General features: G+C 39.0%; 1 protein-coding gene across 1 annotated transcript in view; it reads right to left on the bottom strand.

The window, feature by feature from the left end:
• Nucleotides 1–16,607, bottom strand: part of sptbn5 (spectrin, beta, non-erythrocytic 5) — a 68,424-nt gene that overhangs the window by 19,271 nt on the left and 32,546 nt on the right. The window contains exons 49-68 of the mRNA XM_030127052.1: nucleotides 15,957–16,078; nucleotides 15,738–15,852; nucleotides 14,814–14,927; nucleotides 13,906–14,027; nucleotides 13,078–13,240; nucleotides 12,816–13,004; nucleotides 11,552–11,629; nucleotides 11,304–11,476; nucleotides 10,216–10,306; nucleotides 9,692–9,838; nucleotides 9,469–9,606; nucleotides 8,155–8,322; nucleotides 7,517–7,605; nucleotides 7,225–7,411; nucleotides 5,931–5,999; nucleotides 4,541–4,684; nucleotides 4,260–4,456; nucleotides 2,436–2,640; nucleotides 371–550; nucleotides 126–281 (exon numbers count right to left, since the gene is read on the bottom strand). Coding sequence (XP_029982912.1) covers nucleotides 126–281; nucleotides 371–550; nucleotides 2,436–2,640; nucleotides 4,260–4,456; nucleotides 4,541–4,684; nucleotides 5,931–5,999; nucleotides 7,225–7,411; nucleotides 7,517–7,605; nucleotides 8,155–8,322; nucleotides 9,469–9,606; nucleotides 9,692–9,838; nucleotides 10,216–10,306; nucleotides 11,304–11,476; nucleotides 11,552–11,629; nucleotides 12,816–13,004; nucleotides 13,078–13,240; nucleotides 13,906–14,027; nucleotides 14,814–14,927; nucleotides 15,738–15,852; nucleotides 15,957–16,078 — 2,847 coding nt within the window. The remainder of the gene's footprint in view (nucleotides 1–125; nucleotides 282–370; nucleotides 551–2,435; nucleotides 2,641–4,259; nucleotides 4,457–4,540; nucleotides 4,685–5,930; nucleotides 6,000–7,224; nucleotides 7,412–7,516; nucleotides 7,606–8,154; nucleotides 8,323–9,468; nucleotides 9,607–9,691; nucleotides 9,839–10,215; nucleotides 10,307–11,303; nucleotides 11,477–11,551; nucleotides 11,630–12,815; nucleotides 13,005–13,077; nucleotides 13,241–13,905; nucleotides 14,028–14,813; nucleotides 14,928–15,737; nucleotides 15,853–15,956; nucleotides 16,079–16,607) is intronic.

Below are 16,607 nucleotides of genomic sequence, written 5' to 3'. Positions count from 1 at the left end.
CTGTAAATGGAGATTATGTTGAAAAATAAAATATAAATTATCAGTCTGTGTTGTTCTGTTCTGGGTGAGGCCATGAAGTTATTGAACGGCCCTCGTATATATCATATCATAGTTCTGAGTGGTACCTCTAGCGCCTCATGTTGTCTCAGTAGAGTCTGGATGGAGTGCAGGTCATGGTCCTGGTCCTCAGAGTCCAGAACTGCCTCCTTCTCAGCCATCCAACCCTTCAGTTCGTCCACATCATGATTAAACTGATGAACCTCACGTGCAGAATGCAGCTTCTGTAAAACAGGACAAACCAGAACCTTCAGCGTCTCTGCAGATGGGTCTGGGTCCACAGGCATAACGAGGACCAGGTCTGAGTGCAGACCTGTTCTCTGGTCCTGATGCAGCTGCTCAGCTCGTCCCACAGCCTGCTCAGAGCGTCATCCCTCCTCCTGGCCTGGGCGTCCTGCTGCAGGCCGCGACCCAGCTGTTGCACTGCAGTGAGCCGGCTTCGACCGAGACCGGAAACCTCTGAGACCAGAACCTCCAGCTTCTTCTGCAGAACCTGCAGGTTTTAGTTGAATTTGAGTTAGTTTTAGTTGGAGCTGCCAACATTAGAAAGGTTTTAGTCCTGTCGCTGTTGTATTTTTATTATGTCTCAGTTCCAAGTGTATTTTAACTATTTTTTACTCTCTTTGATGTGCTAGTTATTGTACATTTTGTGTTGCAAAACTTGTATTGTACTTGTCTGTGTTTAGGTATTTTAACTTTATGTTTCAAAAACTGTATGTTTATAGGCTTGTGCTACCTTTTAGAGTGACAATTCAACATCTGTCCAGTTACTGCAGATGAAAAACAGCCATTATGTTCACTCTAGTTGCTTTTCCATTGGACATCTGCGCAAAGCTTTACCGATATTTACTAAATGTCGAAAAAACATAAGTGCGTAATGTAGGTTGTTCCCTTAAAACACAAATGCAGTGATTTGTTTATTTATTATCACGAGATGTCACGAGAGGTCATTCCATAAACATGGCAATGAATGTAAATATTACATTGATTTACAGATATATAGTACTCTATACTCTATAGCAGGGGTCCCCAACCCCTGGTCCCCGGACCAGTACCAGTCTATGGATCGTTTGGTACTGGGCCACAAAGAAAAAAAAATTTGTGGTTAATATTAAAGCTATTTTTTCCATTAGTCTTGCTGAGATTCTATTTTGAAAAGCAACCGTTTCCGCCCTTGCCTCAACCACTCTTGACTTTTGCACACCATTTCATGAATCAGTAGAAACACAAGCTAAAGAAATGAGCCCAAAACAAAATTCACTGGAGAACTTTTTCAGGAAGAAACGATGAAACGACGGGGCTGCAAAAGGATCACAGACTGCCTGCAAACACAAACCTGCATTTAGAAGGAAATATCCCGATTCCTGCAGGTTCATCGCAACAGGTGACACACAAGTGCCACAAATACGATGCATAATTTGCTGTGACCAACTAGTTAATGAGCATGAAACCCTCAAAACTGTTTCAGCACATCGATCCATGTTTGAGACAACTTCAAACCTCTGTGCATTCTGGATTAAAGTCAAAGCAGAATATGTGGATCTCGCCACAAAAGCCCTGAAAATCCTTCTGTTTCCAACCTCATATCTTTGTGTGTCTGGGTTTTCTGCGATGACAGTTACACAGAGTAGACTGGATCTACGGAACACACCTGGACTGTGTGTCTCCCATCAGCCCCAGATGGGACCATCTAGTTGAAGGGAAACAAGTCCAGGGTTCTACTGATTCTGCATTAGGGTGAGTTGATATTCTACTGTAGAATCATTGGAATTGCCTGATACACAGTGTAAGTGTTTCAGATCACATGCTCTGAACTGTTATTGGAACCCCCACACCTCTACCCGGTCTGCGGAAAATTTTCATGCAGGAAACCGGTCCGTAGTACAAAAAAGGTTGGGGACCACTGCTCTATAGTACTCCATCTCATACTATATTAAAAAATGATTGGGTTTCCTCATGTGTCCTGTGTTTTAAACTCTTCTTCTTCTCTTGTTGTAACATCCATCGACATCGTTTTTTTTTTTTGTTCATGTGGCTCTAGTTGTGAAAAAAAAGGTCTTTCCAGTGCTTTTTTGCGCAGTATACCAATTTCACTATGCCCGAAAAACTACCTCTTGCCAGTGCAAAAACTTTTCATGAAAAAATGAGAGTTTTGGCGAAATTGTCGTTTTTCCATTAGGCAAATTTTTATGCGCAAGTTAAAGTGACTTCTGATGTACTTACAGCAATATGAATTATTGTACAATGTCCTTGTTAAATAAACCAATAAATAAATAAAATAAACAAGTGTATAAACAGTTTTAGTTTTATTCTACCTGGTTGAATTGAGTTGATTTATTTCGTTTTAGTGTAAATGAGAGTAAATGTGATGAAATGACCTCCACGTCCTCCAGGTCTTGTCCACAGTCCTCTGATTCTGCCACGCTCTTCTTGGAGGTCAGCCATGTTTGTAGTTCTTTGGCCTCTCTGTCGAACACGTAGAGACGAAGCTGATCTCCCAGAGCGACTCGACGAGACGACGACAATCGGAGAAGAGACTCGTAGCATTCGAGGACGACTGGGAGACGTTCGCTGACCATGGGACTGAAACAGACGAGAGGTGAAGAGGTCAATGAAAACTGGAACATGAGTTTAAAAAAGAAAACTAAAACAAACAAAACAGTTTCATCTTTCATCACATTTCAGGTTCAATAACATGAGAAAATGTGTTTTTATCCTGAAAATTAGACAAGTCAAACTGTTCAATATTTTTCATTTATCTGTGAAATATGAAAATACAGGTTTGTGTATTTGTTTATGTGATAGTATTAAAACACTGAAACTAAAAAAAATCTACTGAAATTCAGCATTTTCAAATGAGATGAAATAATCTTAACCTATAAAGACTTCAGTGCAACTTCTGTGTAGTCCCCAAATACATTTTTCTCTTTATTTAACCTTTACTTAAGTATTTATCATCATTTATTATAATATTATCCTCTGTATTTTGTTTTTTTTCCCCACTGTAAATCATGAATTTTCCTATATTTAATTTAGATGCGCATGAAAACTCAAAGGTTATTATATCAAAATGTGACTTTTCCATTAAAATATCTCATTAACTGAACAAAAAAACAAGCCTCTACAACCTTACTTTGTTCATTTCTTTATTCATTTTGTTCATTTTACTGATTACTTTGGCTGTTTTTCTTCTTGTTTTGGCTATTTAATAATTTTTCATTCATTTTTATTTATTTTGTTGCTTATTTTCTTCATGTTATTATTGGGTAAATTTTATTTCCTTTTGTTCATTTTATTTTTTATTTCCTTCTGCTCATTTTGTTGCCTTTTTTATTATTTTCTTCTTCAGTTTGTGACTTATTTTGTTCATGTTACTGTATTATTTTGTTGATTTATTCATTTTGTTCATTTAACTGATCACTTTGGCTGTTTTTGTTCATTTTGTTGCACATTTTATTCTTTTTTTTTTTTCTTCATTTGAGTTCAATTTTGCTTTTTCTTCACATTATTTATTACCTTGTAAATGCTTTATTTATTTTTGTTCATTTTACTTATTATTTAATAGAAACCCAATGTGTCCATCCACTGTTATTGATCCAACTCCATGGGTTTTACTGGTGAATCAATGTTGTAGAAGATGACAGTGTTTCCATGATAACTATGGAGCCTCTGAAAGTCCAAACATGGTCATATCTGATGACCATGAAAAGATGAAGAACTGTATTTTACATTAATTATTTACATGTATTGATAGATTAGTGGATCAACAGGTATTAAACAGTTTAGATCAGTAGATGGTTTTGGTCAGCAGTGGATGACTAGGTGTTAAGGGATAAAAAAAAATTTGAACTCTCTTTTTATTGGACATTGCTTTTTTTTTTTACTTTATTTTCCTTATTTTACTACAAACATGGTTAAACATACGTAACATAAACAGCAGGATCAGGCAGTCACGGACATTTTTGCATTTTAACAACATAAAAACACAATAATAGAGCAAACCAGACCGATTAAACATGAGAGGAGAAAACAACAAATAGGCCATCTTGTTATTGGTTAAACTCTCATTCACACTAAACAGATACTACAAAAAAATAAATAAATAAAAATCCAAATAAAAGTATAAATGTTAAACATATAAATGCAGCTCCTTTGTTTATTGGATGTTACTAAACGTTGCCGTTGGTGTTGTGTGTCCTCACCTGTTGGGATGTCGCAGATGCTGCAGCGTCGCTCCATTCTCCTGCAGTTTGTCCAGCGTCCTCCTCTGGTTCTCCAACTCCACGTCCAAGGAGTCCAGTTTCCTCAGCAGAGCCGCTGTCGCCTCCTCACTCCTCCCACAGTCCTTGGACTCCAGCCCCGCCCTCTGCTCCTCCAACCACAGCTCCAGCTCCGACACCTCCGCACACAAGCACAACGTCATTTCATTCGGCTGATGTCGGTTTTCGATGTTACAGTATTTCTAACGTCCACAAAGTCTGACCTCTGAGAGGAAGGTGTGGATGCTGAGCGCCTCCTGCAGCAGCTTCATCTTCATCTCCACCTCCATCATCACCTCCTCGTGGAGGTGCTTCAGCTCCTCTAATCGCTCCTTAATGTCATGAGATGCAAAGTGTCGACCTCTGACCTGCCAGGGTCCATCGAACACAGTAACAGAACAAATAAATGACTTCTAATTAGGGGTGTTAGAAAATATTGGTACTGCAATATATTTCGATATTTCATTTCACAATACTGTATCTATAATAAAAAGTACTGTATCAATATTTCTAGGTATTTATTCAAATGCAGATATTGTGGAGGTTCATTTTTGTTTTTTGTTTTTCTTTATTCTTTATATCTTATTTATTATTATTTAACACTGTTGTATTAAATAATGGTTATTTGAAGCATCCTAAAAGCACTTTTTCTATCTGAGAGGCAGATGGTAGTTCCTTTGTTGGGATTGAACTAAAATAATGTTCCAATGTTAGTTCTGAACTAATAGAATATGAATATTTGAGCAGGATCTTAAACTGTAATGTCTGTAAAACAGAATTTCATTTTTAACACAGGAACATTTTGTGATATAGCATTAGATCCTGTTGTGATCAAATAAAAATGTGTTTAGTATTCGTGCAGGTTTCTAGTGTAATTCAATTCTTCCAGGAAATAATCATTTTAAAAAAAAGAAACAAACAAAAATATTGCCTTTTTTAACAGTATCATGATATATCACGATATATCGTGATATATCATATCGTGATCCTAGCATTGTGATTTGTATCGTATTGCCAGATTCTTGCCGATACACAGTCCTACTTCTAATCTGTGTTCTCTAAACTGGGTTTCTCTCACTAATCACTGTGTTTCTACACTAAACTGGTCATTGTTCTGTCATCGTCCCCTCAGTCACTGGTATATTTTTTATTTATGTAGCAATTTCAGACAGACTTCCTTCTTATTTATGTTGACTGTTAACCTGGAATCATGGAAGTTCCAGTCTCCACTCACTGGATAATTTGAAACTATTTGTTCCAAAGATAAGGACTGAACAAGGACAGAAGTCTTTTAGGTTTCCAGCTCCTGATGCCTGGAACAAGCTTCATTCTGAGCTCCATCTACAAACACTGACTCCTTCGACTGATTTTAAAGAGAGCATTCAAACTACAGAATCAAGGCTGTTGGTCTGTAAATATTTCCACTGATTATATATGGTTTTTCCTGTATTTTCAAATGCTTTTATTATTGTAAAAGTGTAACTTTGTGACTATCCCTGCCATCTTGACCAGGTCCCCACTGAATAAGATATCCCCATCTCAGTGGAACCAACCCGGTTAAATAAAATAAAATAAAATAAAAAATACACTTAAAACATGTTAACCAGCTCCTACCAGACCACGTCCCGCCTCCTGAACAGCCTGGACCAATGGGGCTCTACTCGACAGCTCCTGCATCACAGCCTGAGGAAAAATAAAGAATAGAGAAGTTTCATGTGACATATGCATACATTAAGTCTTGCTGCACGCGCATCTTGGAAGCAGAAGTCACGCCAAGTTCGTAGCGTGTTAAACGAAAACATGGTGGAATAAAACCCGTACCTTTGGATGGACCTGCTAAACTCTGTGTGCCGTTTATTACTTAGCTTTCACCAAATACAAGTTAGGCATAAAAACTGCTCAGTTCCATTGGTGGCAGCGGTGGTTCTGTTCTGCTGACCGTTGTTTATAGTTATTACCGCGGTTAGCATAGCTTCTCAGTGTAGTTAGCCTGCGTGCCTGTTGCGCTTAGCGGCGTGGAAAAAAAGAATTGTCATCATGTGGTACGGTGATGAAGACCCCTTTAAACCTACCAGGAGGGCTTCCCCTGGACTATCACCTATAGAGACAGAGTGATTGTGGATCTGCCTGCTCCCTTTGAGTTTCCTCAGCTGGGTGAGGCAGATGGAAGTGGCAGTCGGAGCTACGGCGGGCGGCACCGGTGAGTTCAGCTGGAGCTGGTGACAATACTCCCCACTCGTCTGAGCAAGTCTGCTTTTCTACTATGGGACAGCCTTCCCCATGCAGTCAAGTCAAATTATGCGGCCGTGAAAGAGAAGATGGGATCGGCTTTTGGACACAGACAGTTAATGGACCGTTTTAGAGCTAACATACCGGCTCGTTCACAAGTTCCAGGGGAGTGCCTGGAGGTGTATGGCTGATGTGAGCCGGCTGGTAGCTGATACTCTGCTTTTGCCTCTGAGTTGCATGAGCATCTTAATGACGTCACTGTTGTTAGTAAACATTGAAACTCATCTATAACATCCCACATTTAGAGTATGTGCAATAACTGCTCATGAGATGTACCCAAAGGACTGACACATGTATGTTTTACATTGCTACCCTTTGCACAATTTTTATACTTACATTCTTGCTTTTACTTTTATATTTTTATCTTGTTATATCTCTATTTTATATTACTATGTATATTGTCCACTTTTGCACATTTTATTGCACACTGTCTTATTTCATATTTTCTAATATATGTGTATATTCTACTAATTGCATTGCACAACCTCTGTAATGACAGTAAAGCGTATTGTATTCTACTGTATTGTGTTGAATTCTATTCTATCGTATTCTTCTATATTGTATTCTATTCACACTTTAACTGCATTACAAAATGAGTACTTGTATTTGACGGGAGTACCTGGTGTTTGTGCAGTAGTTGTTGGGTGGAGCTCAGTGAACTTCCCAACTCTGCACCAACAATGGAGGTCAGTCTGTCTCTGATCCAGACCACCTCCTCCTCCTGGTCTCTGTAGAACTGGAACAGAACCTGCCAGGCCTCCAGGGTCTCCCTTCGATTCTGCAGGGGCTTCGCCAGACTGTTGTACCTGCACAGGAGTCATGGATAAACAGTGTCCGCTGAGTTTGTGCATCTGTATTAAAGCCACAGCTTTTATTGTGAAGTTTCTCTGTGGGTTTTAGTGCCATCTGACCTGTTGATGCTTTGAGCCACTCTGGTTTGGATCTCCTCAGCCAGGAAGTTTCCTTCAGAGTGCAAAGTCTTTGCTGTCTCCATTGAACCCTGGTAAAGTCAAATTAAAATAAGACAAATACAGAATGGAATGTTTTTAAGCAAAAACACCAAAATGTCACTTGTTTCATTTACCCAGATGAACAGGTGCACATGAATAAAAACCAAAAACATAATAATAATAATAATAATAATAATAATAATAATAATAATAATAATAATAATAACAATAATAATAACAATATGGTAATTGATAAGTTACCAAAAGGATTCACTGACTAATCAGACAATAATCAAAAAATAAACAGTAAATTAATCCACCAAAAAACTAATTACAGCCCTATTTTTTAGCGAAGTACAAGTATCACAAGATGGGGGCACTTTCACAATAAAAGCCCTGTTAGGAAGTAAATGGTGTCCATTCACTGAAATGGAACTTTAACTTTACTTTTGTTCTAAATATGAAACATTTCTATTTATAAAACAAAGTGTATAGAGATCTGCCCCCTTCTGCAGCTCAGAGAAATAAAGAACCCCAACATTTACAGTGGAGATACCGTCATCATTCATTTATTCGTGTGCATGGACCCGGGGTTTTACCTGGAGCCGGTCTCGGTATCCGTCCACCTCCTCCTCTAGACCCTGCAGCGCCTTCAGCAGGCGGCCAACAGACGCCAGGTCACTTCCACAGTCCTCATTAGTCAGTTCTCTCTCAACTGACCCCACCCACTGCTCCATGTCATCCAAAGAACGCTGGAACTGCAGAGCCTGGGGAAAAAAAAACATGTGTTACATACAGTTTCAATTCTATTTTCCTTTTTTGTTTGCTTTATGACTTGAAATTTAAGGCAGGTTGTCATTTACCTTCTCTGCATCCATTTATTCTACTCTATTTATTTTACCTTAAAGAGGAACTATGGAAGAGTTTACCGTTTTGGCTCTTCTTCACTGTTTTTGTAGCATTTTTCTCTATGGAGCTCCTCCTACAGTCTCAAAGTACATATTCATTGTGGTAAAACCCACACCTAACCCTCCCCCTCAGACCATGTGTGTTTGTTTTCAATGAAGCCAACGATGGGAAGGAAATCCTTGGAGCGATGTCTTCTGAGGTGGGAAACTTCATATAGAAGTTTAACCATGTGTATATTTGTGTAGTTTTATGTGCCATAAACAAGAGATTAAGGAAGATAGATAAAAGGCTAATGATCGTTACTGTATAATGATGTCGTATGTGTTTTCTTAGCTTTGCCTATCACAGGTGAAACATAAACTATTTATAAGATTTGACAATATATTTACTACATTAGCTGACATAGCACTGTTTGGTAAATAAAATTGACGAGGGTAAGTTGTGAGTCAGAATGATTGTATTTGACCTTTGGTTGTCATTCAACTGGAGCTCAGAAAAGATGAGTTGACATAAAGATTACAGTTTGCACCCCTGCATTTTTTTTACTCAACATGTAATACACTCTAGGTACTCCTATCGATAACCTAAATGAGATACTGACAATGGTCCGTGTTTGACTCGTAGTGCCGTAAACAGCCGTTTCTTGCGAGAGACGAGATCTAGGCCAGTGGGAAGGTGGCAGGGAACTGGCAAGTGGTGTTTTTGGCCCTAGAGCCACTAGTGGGCTGAAGGAGAGCCTCCATTCAATCCCTAACAACACACTTAACCATCGCAATTACTTCAAAGCTGTTTTATTAAGGTCAAAATCTTGCAGAGTTCCCCTTTAATCTGCTGCTTCTTTCTTCTGGTAGTTTTTACATCTGAATATATTTAATTTCCTTTTGTGACACAGTCTGAATTCTCTCTGTTTGATCTGATACCCTTGTTTTTTTCCAAAGTTTCTCATCCATTCCAGGTGTAATTCAAACAGCAGTTAGAAATCCTCAGATCTGGGTGTTTCTCACCTGATACGCCTCCTGCAGTCGGTTTTTCTTCTCCTTGCAGCTGTGGATCAGAGAGTCCCAGTTCTCCGTCAACTCTCTGAGTCGAGGTTTAACCTTTACTTCAGATGAACGACAGTCAGACACCAGCTTCTCTCCTTCCTGAATAACACATCACACCCGTCAGATAATTTCTGTCCCAAATGAAGTGCAAATTTCAAACAGCTGATTGAGACTCCGCCTCCACCTTGCTGAGTGTGTCCACTCGGTATCGGTTCGCGAGGATCTCGGCCTCGAAGCTCTGATGTTTCAACAGTTTGGCCTGAAGGTTGGTTGGTTCCCTCCAGTTCTCATCCAACGCCACAGCATTACGCTCGTTCAGCCACACACACATCTGGAAAACACACACATTTAAGGCACTGATTGACCACATGTGACCAGTGATGGACGTCTCAGATTCTGTCTTTATATGTGATCCACGAAGGTTCATGTCATATGTAACACGTTGTGTGGGAGTGAAAGGAACATCATACTGTTAAAGTTCAGTCTGAGAGTTCAAACCTCCATTAAAGGTGTTTATTCAACCAATCCACACATATGAAAAAAAGCTGACCCTCTGCTTTTTTCGAAGAGAGAAAGAAAGAAAGAACCTCCTAAAATCAGTATGAGTGGTCCAGATGAATCAACAGCAGAATTTCAGTAAAGTGCAATGAAGCAGAACAGTAGAACCCAGTGGAGTCCAACAGAACACAGTGGACTTCAGTCCGGTACCTGGTAGCTGCCGGATAAGAACTGCTGAAGCTGCAGAGACTGATCCAGATCTCTGTGACGAGAGCTGCTCTGCTGCTGCAGCTGAGTCCACCTGGAGACAAGTAAACAGAGAAGAATCTGAAAAACCGGTGGACAAACAGGAGAACAGACAGAGGGACAAACACAGAGCTCCAGTTGAAGCAGATCCAGTTGACGGCATCACCAGTTCATGACAGCATCACTAGTTCATGACAGTGTTACCAGTTCACGACGGTGTTACCAGTTCACAACGGTGTTACCAGTTCATGATGGTATTACCAGTTTATGACGGCATCACCTATTCATGATGGCGTTACCAGTTTATGACGGTGTTGCCTGTTCATGAGGGCGTTACCAGTTTATGACGGTGTTACCAGTTCACGACGGCGTTACCAGTTTATGACGGTGTTACCAGTTCATGATGGTGTTACTAGTTCATGACGGTGTTACCAGTTCATGATGGTGTTACTAGTTTATGACGGTGTTACCAGTTCACAACGGTGTTACCAGTTCATGATGGTATTACCAGTTTATGACGGCATCACCTATTCATGATGGCGTTACCAGTTTATGACGGTGTTGCCTGTTCGTGACGGCGTTACCAGTTTATGACGGTGTTACCAGTTTATGATGGTGCTACCAGTTCACGACGGTGTTACCAGTTTATGACGGTGTTACCAGTTTATGACGGTGTTACCAGTTCATGATGGTGTTACTAGTTCATGACGGTGTTACCAGTTCATGATGGTGTTACTAGTTTATGACGGTGTTACCAGTTCACAACACTGTTACCAGTTCATGATGGCGTTACCAATTTATGATAGCATCACCTGTTCATGATGGCGTTACCAGTTTATGACGGTGTTGCCTGTTCATGACGGTGTTACCAGTTTATGATGGTGTTACCAGTTATGATGGTGTTACCAGTTCATGACGGTGTTACCAGTTCATGACGGTGTTACCAGTTCACGACGGTGTTACCAGTTTATGACGGTGTTACCAGTTCATGACGGTGTTACCAGTTCATGACGGTGTTACCAGTTCATGATGGCGTCACCTGTTCATGTTACCTGTTCACCAGCGCTCTGCTCTTGGTTCTAACAGCGTCAGAGTCGTAGTGCTTCTGTTGGATCATCATCTGGGCCAGTTTCTCCACCTGGTTCATCTGGTCCACCTGAGCCTCCAGAGCCTCCTCAAACTGAGCCTGTTTCCTCTGCAGAGTCTCCACCTCAGACACCGAGCTCTGAAACAAAAACATGAGAGACTTTCACCAGGAAAAATGAAAATCAGAGGAGGATCATGATGAACCTGAACTCACCCCGCGGTCCTGGTTGGACAGGAAGGCCTCCCTGTTACTGATCCAGCTCTCACACTGTTCTAAAGACGAGAGGAAGATCTGACAGACCACAGCGTGGATCAGAGCGGTTATTGCAATCAGAAAATATATTCTCATAAAGTCTCAACACATTAATCACAGCAAATATCAGGGGTTTTTTTGGGGGGGACTTTACAACTTTAAGTCTTTTACTTTCAAGAACATGTCAAATTCATTTTAGTTCAGGTTCCACATTCAGCCCAAGTTGATCTAAAGTGGGTTGGACCCGTAAAATAATAGCATAATAACCTATAAATAATATAAATGTTTCTCTTTTAATGTGAAAAGAGGAAGATTACATTATGAAAATGTGAATAACCTCAACAACCATTTACAACCTGGAATTTCTTAAGAAAAACAAGCGCTAGTTATAAATATAACTCCAGTTTTTTTTCTTTGTTTTCTGGCAAAAAAGTACAAATGCCATTTCAACAATATTATGACTCATTTACACATGTATATTACAACTCACAGATCACAGTGGATCTACAAATACACAAAACATTTAGTAACCAGCAGAATATTATTAAAACTTCACTTACATTTCTTGAGAAATTTCAGGTTGTTCATGGTTTTAGATTCCCTTTTTTTGCAAAACAATAGTTTGTAAATGTAAAAAATTTCATAATGTAATTTCCCTTTTTGTATATACACTAAAACAAACTAAAAAATGTTGTAGTTGTCATCATTTAGAGATTATGTTAATATTTGAATGGCTCCATCCACTTTTCCATTGTATTGAGCTGTAGGTGACCACTTTATTATTATTTCATTTATCTATTTATTTTATTTATTTTTTAAAAAGAAAGGAAAAAAAATAGTCACATTCATCTGGCGGGCCAGATTAGATCCTTGAGAGGGCCGCTTTTGACCCGCAGGCCATATGTTTGACACACTTGTTTTAGAATATTAACACCCTTGACCCATCATTTTAGTCTGACTGGTCAAGGAAATTAGAAATCTTGTACTTCAGTGGGCTTCTTTGCTAAATAAAGGATAAAATGAGACAAAATGGAACACACCATCATAGTATTTCATCAGATTAAACCCACCCCCTTCTCTCTGCTCTCACATAAGGGTTTTTCAGTTGTTACATCATGTGTGATATGTTGATAAAACATTTAGTGGTATGAAATGAATGCACATAAACTGTACAGCTCAGACCTCTGATTATGTAAATGTCTCTAGAGCTGGTTCCTGTTGGTACCTGCAGGGTTCGGGCCTGCTCCAGGACACTGCTGCGCCTCATCCAGGCCCGGTCCAGTCCAGCTTTGGCCTCCTCCAGCTGGTTCAGATTCTTCTGGATCTCTGCCTTTGAGCTGTGACCGGCCCGGATCAGTCTTTGACCAAAGTCCTGGACCGAATCGATCCGCTCGGCACGAGCATCGATCTCTGTCTGGAAACACAGACAGATCTGAGTGTTCACTGTGTAAAACACAGCAGACCTGGTTCCTGGAGACCACACCCACCTTCCAGTCCCGATGCTCCACGATGAGCTGATCCGCCTCAGACCAGGTCTTTGGGAGTCCCTTTTCTGCCATTTCACTGCTCTGTTTGAGGCTCCACTCCAGCAGGAGGCGCTGGTTCGCTTTAAACAGCTGTAGCTGATGAGCCTCCTGCAGCTTCTCCTTCCTGAACAAACAAACATGTAAACAAAATGACTCATCCAACACATTACACGATAATTACATAGAATTATGAACAGAAATCCACATCATCACAAAGTAAACAGCCTATATTTCTGCTACTACAGTCCTTCTACAGCTAAAGTGTAGTTCTGTAGTACAGTGTGGTTTATTGTTTATTCCAGTGTGCAACGTTTGTTTGTTGTTGTTGGTAATTCTGTTTTCTTACCGCTGCTTATTATTATTATCATCATCACTTTATTATAATTATCATTAGTAGTTTTGCTATTATTTAAAATACATACATACATACACACACTCACACACACACACATATATACACATACTGTGCATTTTATAACATAATTACTTTTTATTATTATTACTACTTTATTACTCATTTCTACTAGTACTTTCTAATATGCATGTGCCTGTTTTTTACTACTGTTTTTAATAGTTATTGCTCTTACTACTTTCTTTTCCTTTCTGTCTTATAATATTTCCTATACGCATACTTTCAGTGTTGTCCTGCTACTGGAACCTTCATTTCCTGAGGGTTCTGCCCAAGGGATCAATAAAGTTCTATTTAATCTAATGTAATGTAATGTAATCTAATGTAGTAGAAACATTTGAAACATCTGTATATGGTGCTGATATTAAACCCAGTCTGACCTGTTGTGAACCTCTTTGTCCAGAGCCTTCAGAGCTTTGTTCATCTCCTTCTGTTTGTTCTTCAGTTTGTCTGTGAGCACAGATCCAGACTTCAGCTGATCACAGATGTCTTTTTCCAGAACCTGAGGATGACAGTCCAACATAAACCAGTCTGTGTGTGATTGACGCTTATTGAGTATTGATTAATTTGTTGTTTAGTGTGACAAGTACAAACGTGTGACTGTAACGTCCAGTGGAAGTGTAGAAATTCCCTTTGGCTGCAGTTGTTTCTGCTCTTTTTATTTACTCTGACCATTTCTGGACTAACTATCTATCTATCTATTTGGGGAATAACTGAACAACTCCAGGGATCATAGCAGAATTAAAGGCAGTGATTTACTGAGGAAAGATTAGATTGTGACAGAAAATGCATTTGTCAAAAACATTCAACTTTTTAAGCCTACCATTATAACAGACCTAAATATCTTTATGTTATTTTTGAATGAAAGTGTCAGAAAATGTCTTTTTTGCCTTTTCTGCCCTGGCTAGCTCTCTACCCATAAATAGAAATAATTTACAGCTAAAGTACAACTATCAATGACCTTCACAAAATGGAAAAATACAGATGAAAACAGTGGGAAAAAAGGTAGGAAAAAACAGTGAAACTCAACAGAAATGTGGTAAAACACACACAAAATGCTGCTAAAACCTTTCTAAAACACAGCAATCATCCTGAAAGGGTTAAATATAATGTTCTGAATCAAAACCTTCCAGAAGTTCCAAATATGAAATGTTGTTTTGCTTTAATTGTGGGAAATTCATCCATACTCTGATAAAGCAAATATGAAACTGTGACTGAAACTCCAGGTTCTACTGTCGACCAAAGCTAAAGGAATGCAGGATTCAGATGCTGAGTCCGCCCACCTCACCTGTGACCTCTCCTGGATGACCCCAGCCTCTCTCTCGGTCTCCTCGTGTCGTCGAATCAGGTTCTCCACACTCTCCACATCGAAGCCATAGTCCTGACCCTGAAGCAGCAACATCTGGACAAAGACACACAGGACACATTAAAGGAACATGTTTGACTGCATGAGCGTCAAACTGACTTTAGTTCAGGTTCCACATTCAGTCCAATATGATCGCAATTGGGCTGAACAGGAAAATAATAACATAATTAATGCTCCAAACTTTTCTGTATGTTTTAGAGTGAAAAAAGTCAAATTACATGATGAAAATGTTTACATTTAAAAACTATCCTTTACAAAAGTGAAAATAACATGAACAACTTGAAATTTCTTGAGAAATATGGGTGCAATTTTAACAATATTTTTGCTTCATTTTATCATTTACATGTGCATTACAATGGCAGTGGATCTACAAATACACAAAACATTTAGTGACGGGCAGAATATTGGTACAATTACACTTGTTTTTCAAAAGACATTTCAAGTCGTTCATATTTGTTCAGGTTATTCACATTTGTTGTGAAAGGATAGTTTGTAAATGTAAACATAATCTTTTAATTTTACTTTTTTAAACCAAAACAAAGTGGAAAAAAATGGAGTTGTCATTATTTATAAGTTATTATGTTATTATTTTACTGGTCCAACCCACTTGAGGTTGAAATGGTTTGTATGTGGAACTTGAACTAAAATGATTTGATATCTTTGATTGGTAATATCTTCTCTTCATATAATTTTTGCATTTCATAAATTCATCCCATGGACCAAACTGGACCCTTTAGCGGGCCAGTTTTGGTCCATCGGCTGCATGTTAGAAACCTCTGCTTTACTGTTTTATCACTGCAGGAAGGGACTGATGTGTTTAAAGGCAGGTGAGACGACCAGACTGACCTTCTCATTGGCTCTGTCTCTGACCTCCTCCAGCTCTCTGATCAGACTGTGGACCACCAGCGCCCCCTGCAGCTTCTTCTTATAACTGCTCAGATCTACATGAAACTTACTCCACCTGTTGGAGACAGAAGGAACAAACAGCCCACACAGTTTGTTCATGTTCCTCAGAGACAGTGCACATGAATCCATTTAAACTCCTGTTAAATGTGTGTTTGGTACCTGTCGTTGAGCTGCTGCCTCCTCTGTCTGACCGTGTTCAGTTCTTCAGCACTTTGTCTCTTCTCCAGTCGAGATGCCAGTTTGTTGATGGCGGTGATGTGAGCATCGTCCACCGTCGCCTCCTACAGGGTCAGTTAACCCTTTAAGTATCACCATTATAAAAGCCTAGATTTCTTTATGTTGTTATTGCAATAAAAGTGTCAGAAAATTGTATTTTATTTTTTTCTGTAAGAACTTAACTTTCAATATCTGGCCAATAATTATCATTATTGTATGTAATAAATGCTTAAAAAAAACACTTGAATTTTTATCATATTTATTATGAAAAACTGTAAATGTTCATAACAAAACTATGAGATTACAGAAATAAACTTTTAACTATTTTCCATGAGTTCAAACATTTGAGTTTGTCTATTTATTTTATTTATTTGTTTATTTAGCAGGGACAGTACACATTAATGAACATTTCTGTAAATGTGCCAGTATTAGCAAAAAAGCTATTTTTCAACTGTTGTCCCTGGGTAAGATGTAAAGTGCCAGCATTCATAAAATTAACATTTTAAAAATTAACACACATTACATAGCATGATGTCTAGATCCTTGTGTCCATGTTCTTCTTCTTATTTTTCATTCTTTCTAGTCATTTGGATC

This window comes from Sphaeramia orbicularis, chromosome 22 (genome assembly GCF_902148855.1).
Source record: "Sphaeramia orbicularis chromosome 22, fSphaOr1.1, whole genome shotgun sequence".
NCBI lineage: Eukaryota > Metazoa > Chordata > Actinopteri > Kurtiformes > Apogonidae > Sphaeramia > Sphaeramia orbicularis.
The sequence above is the reverse complement of the archived record's forward strand: the minus strand, read 5'-3'. Positions and strand labels throughout refer to the sequence as shown.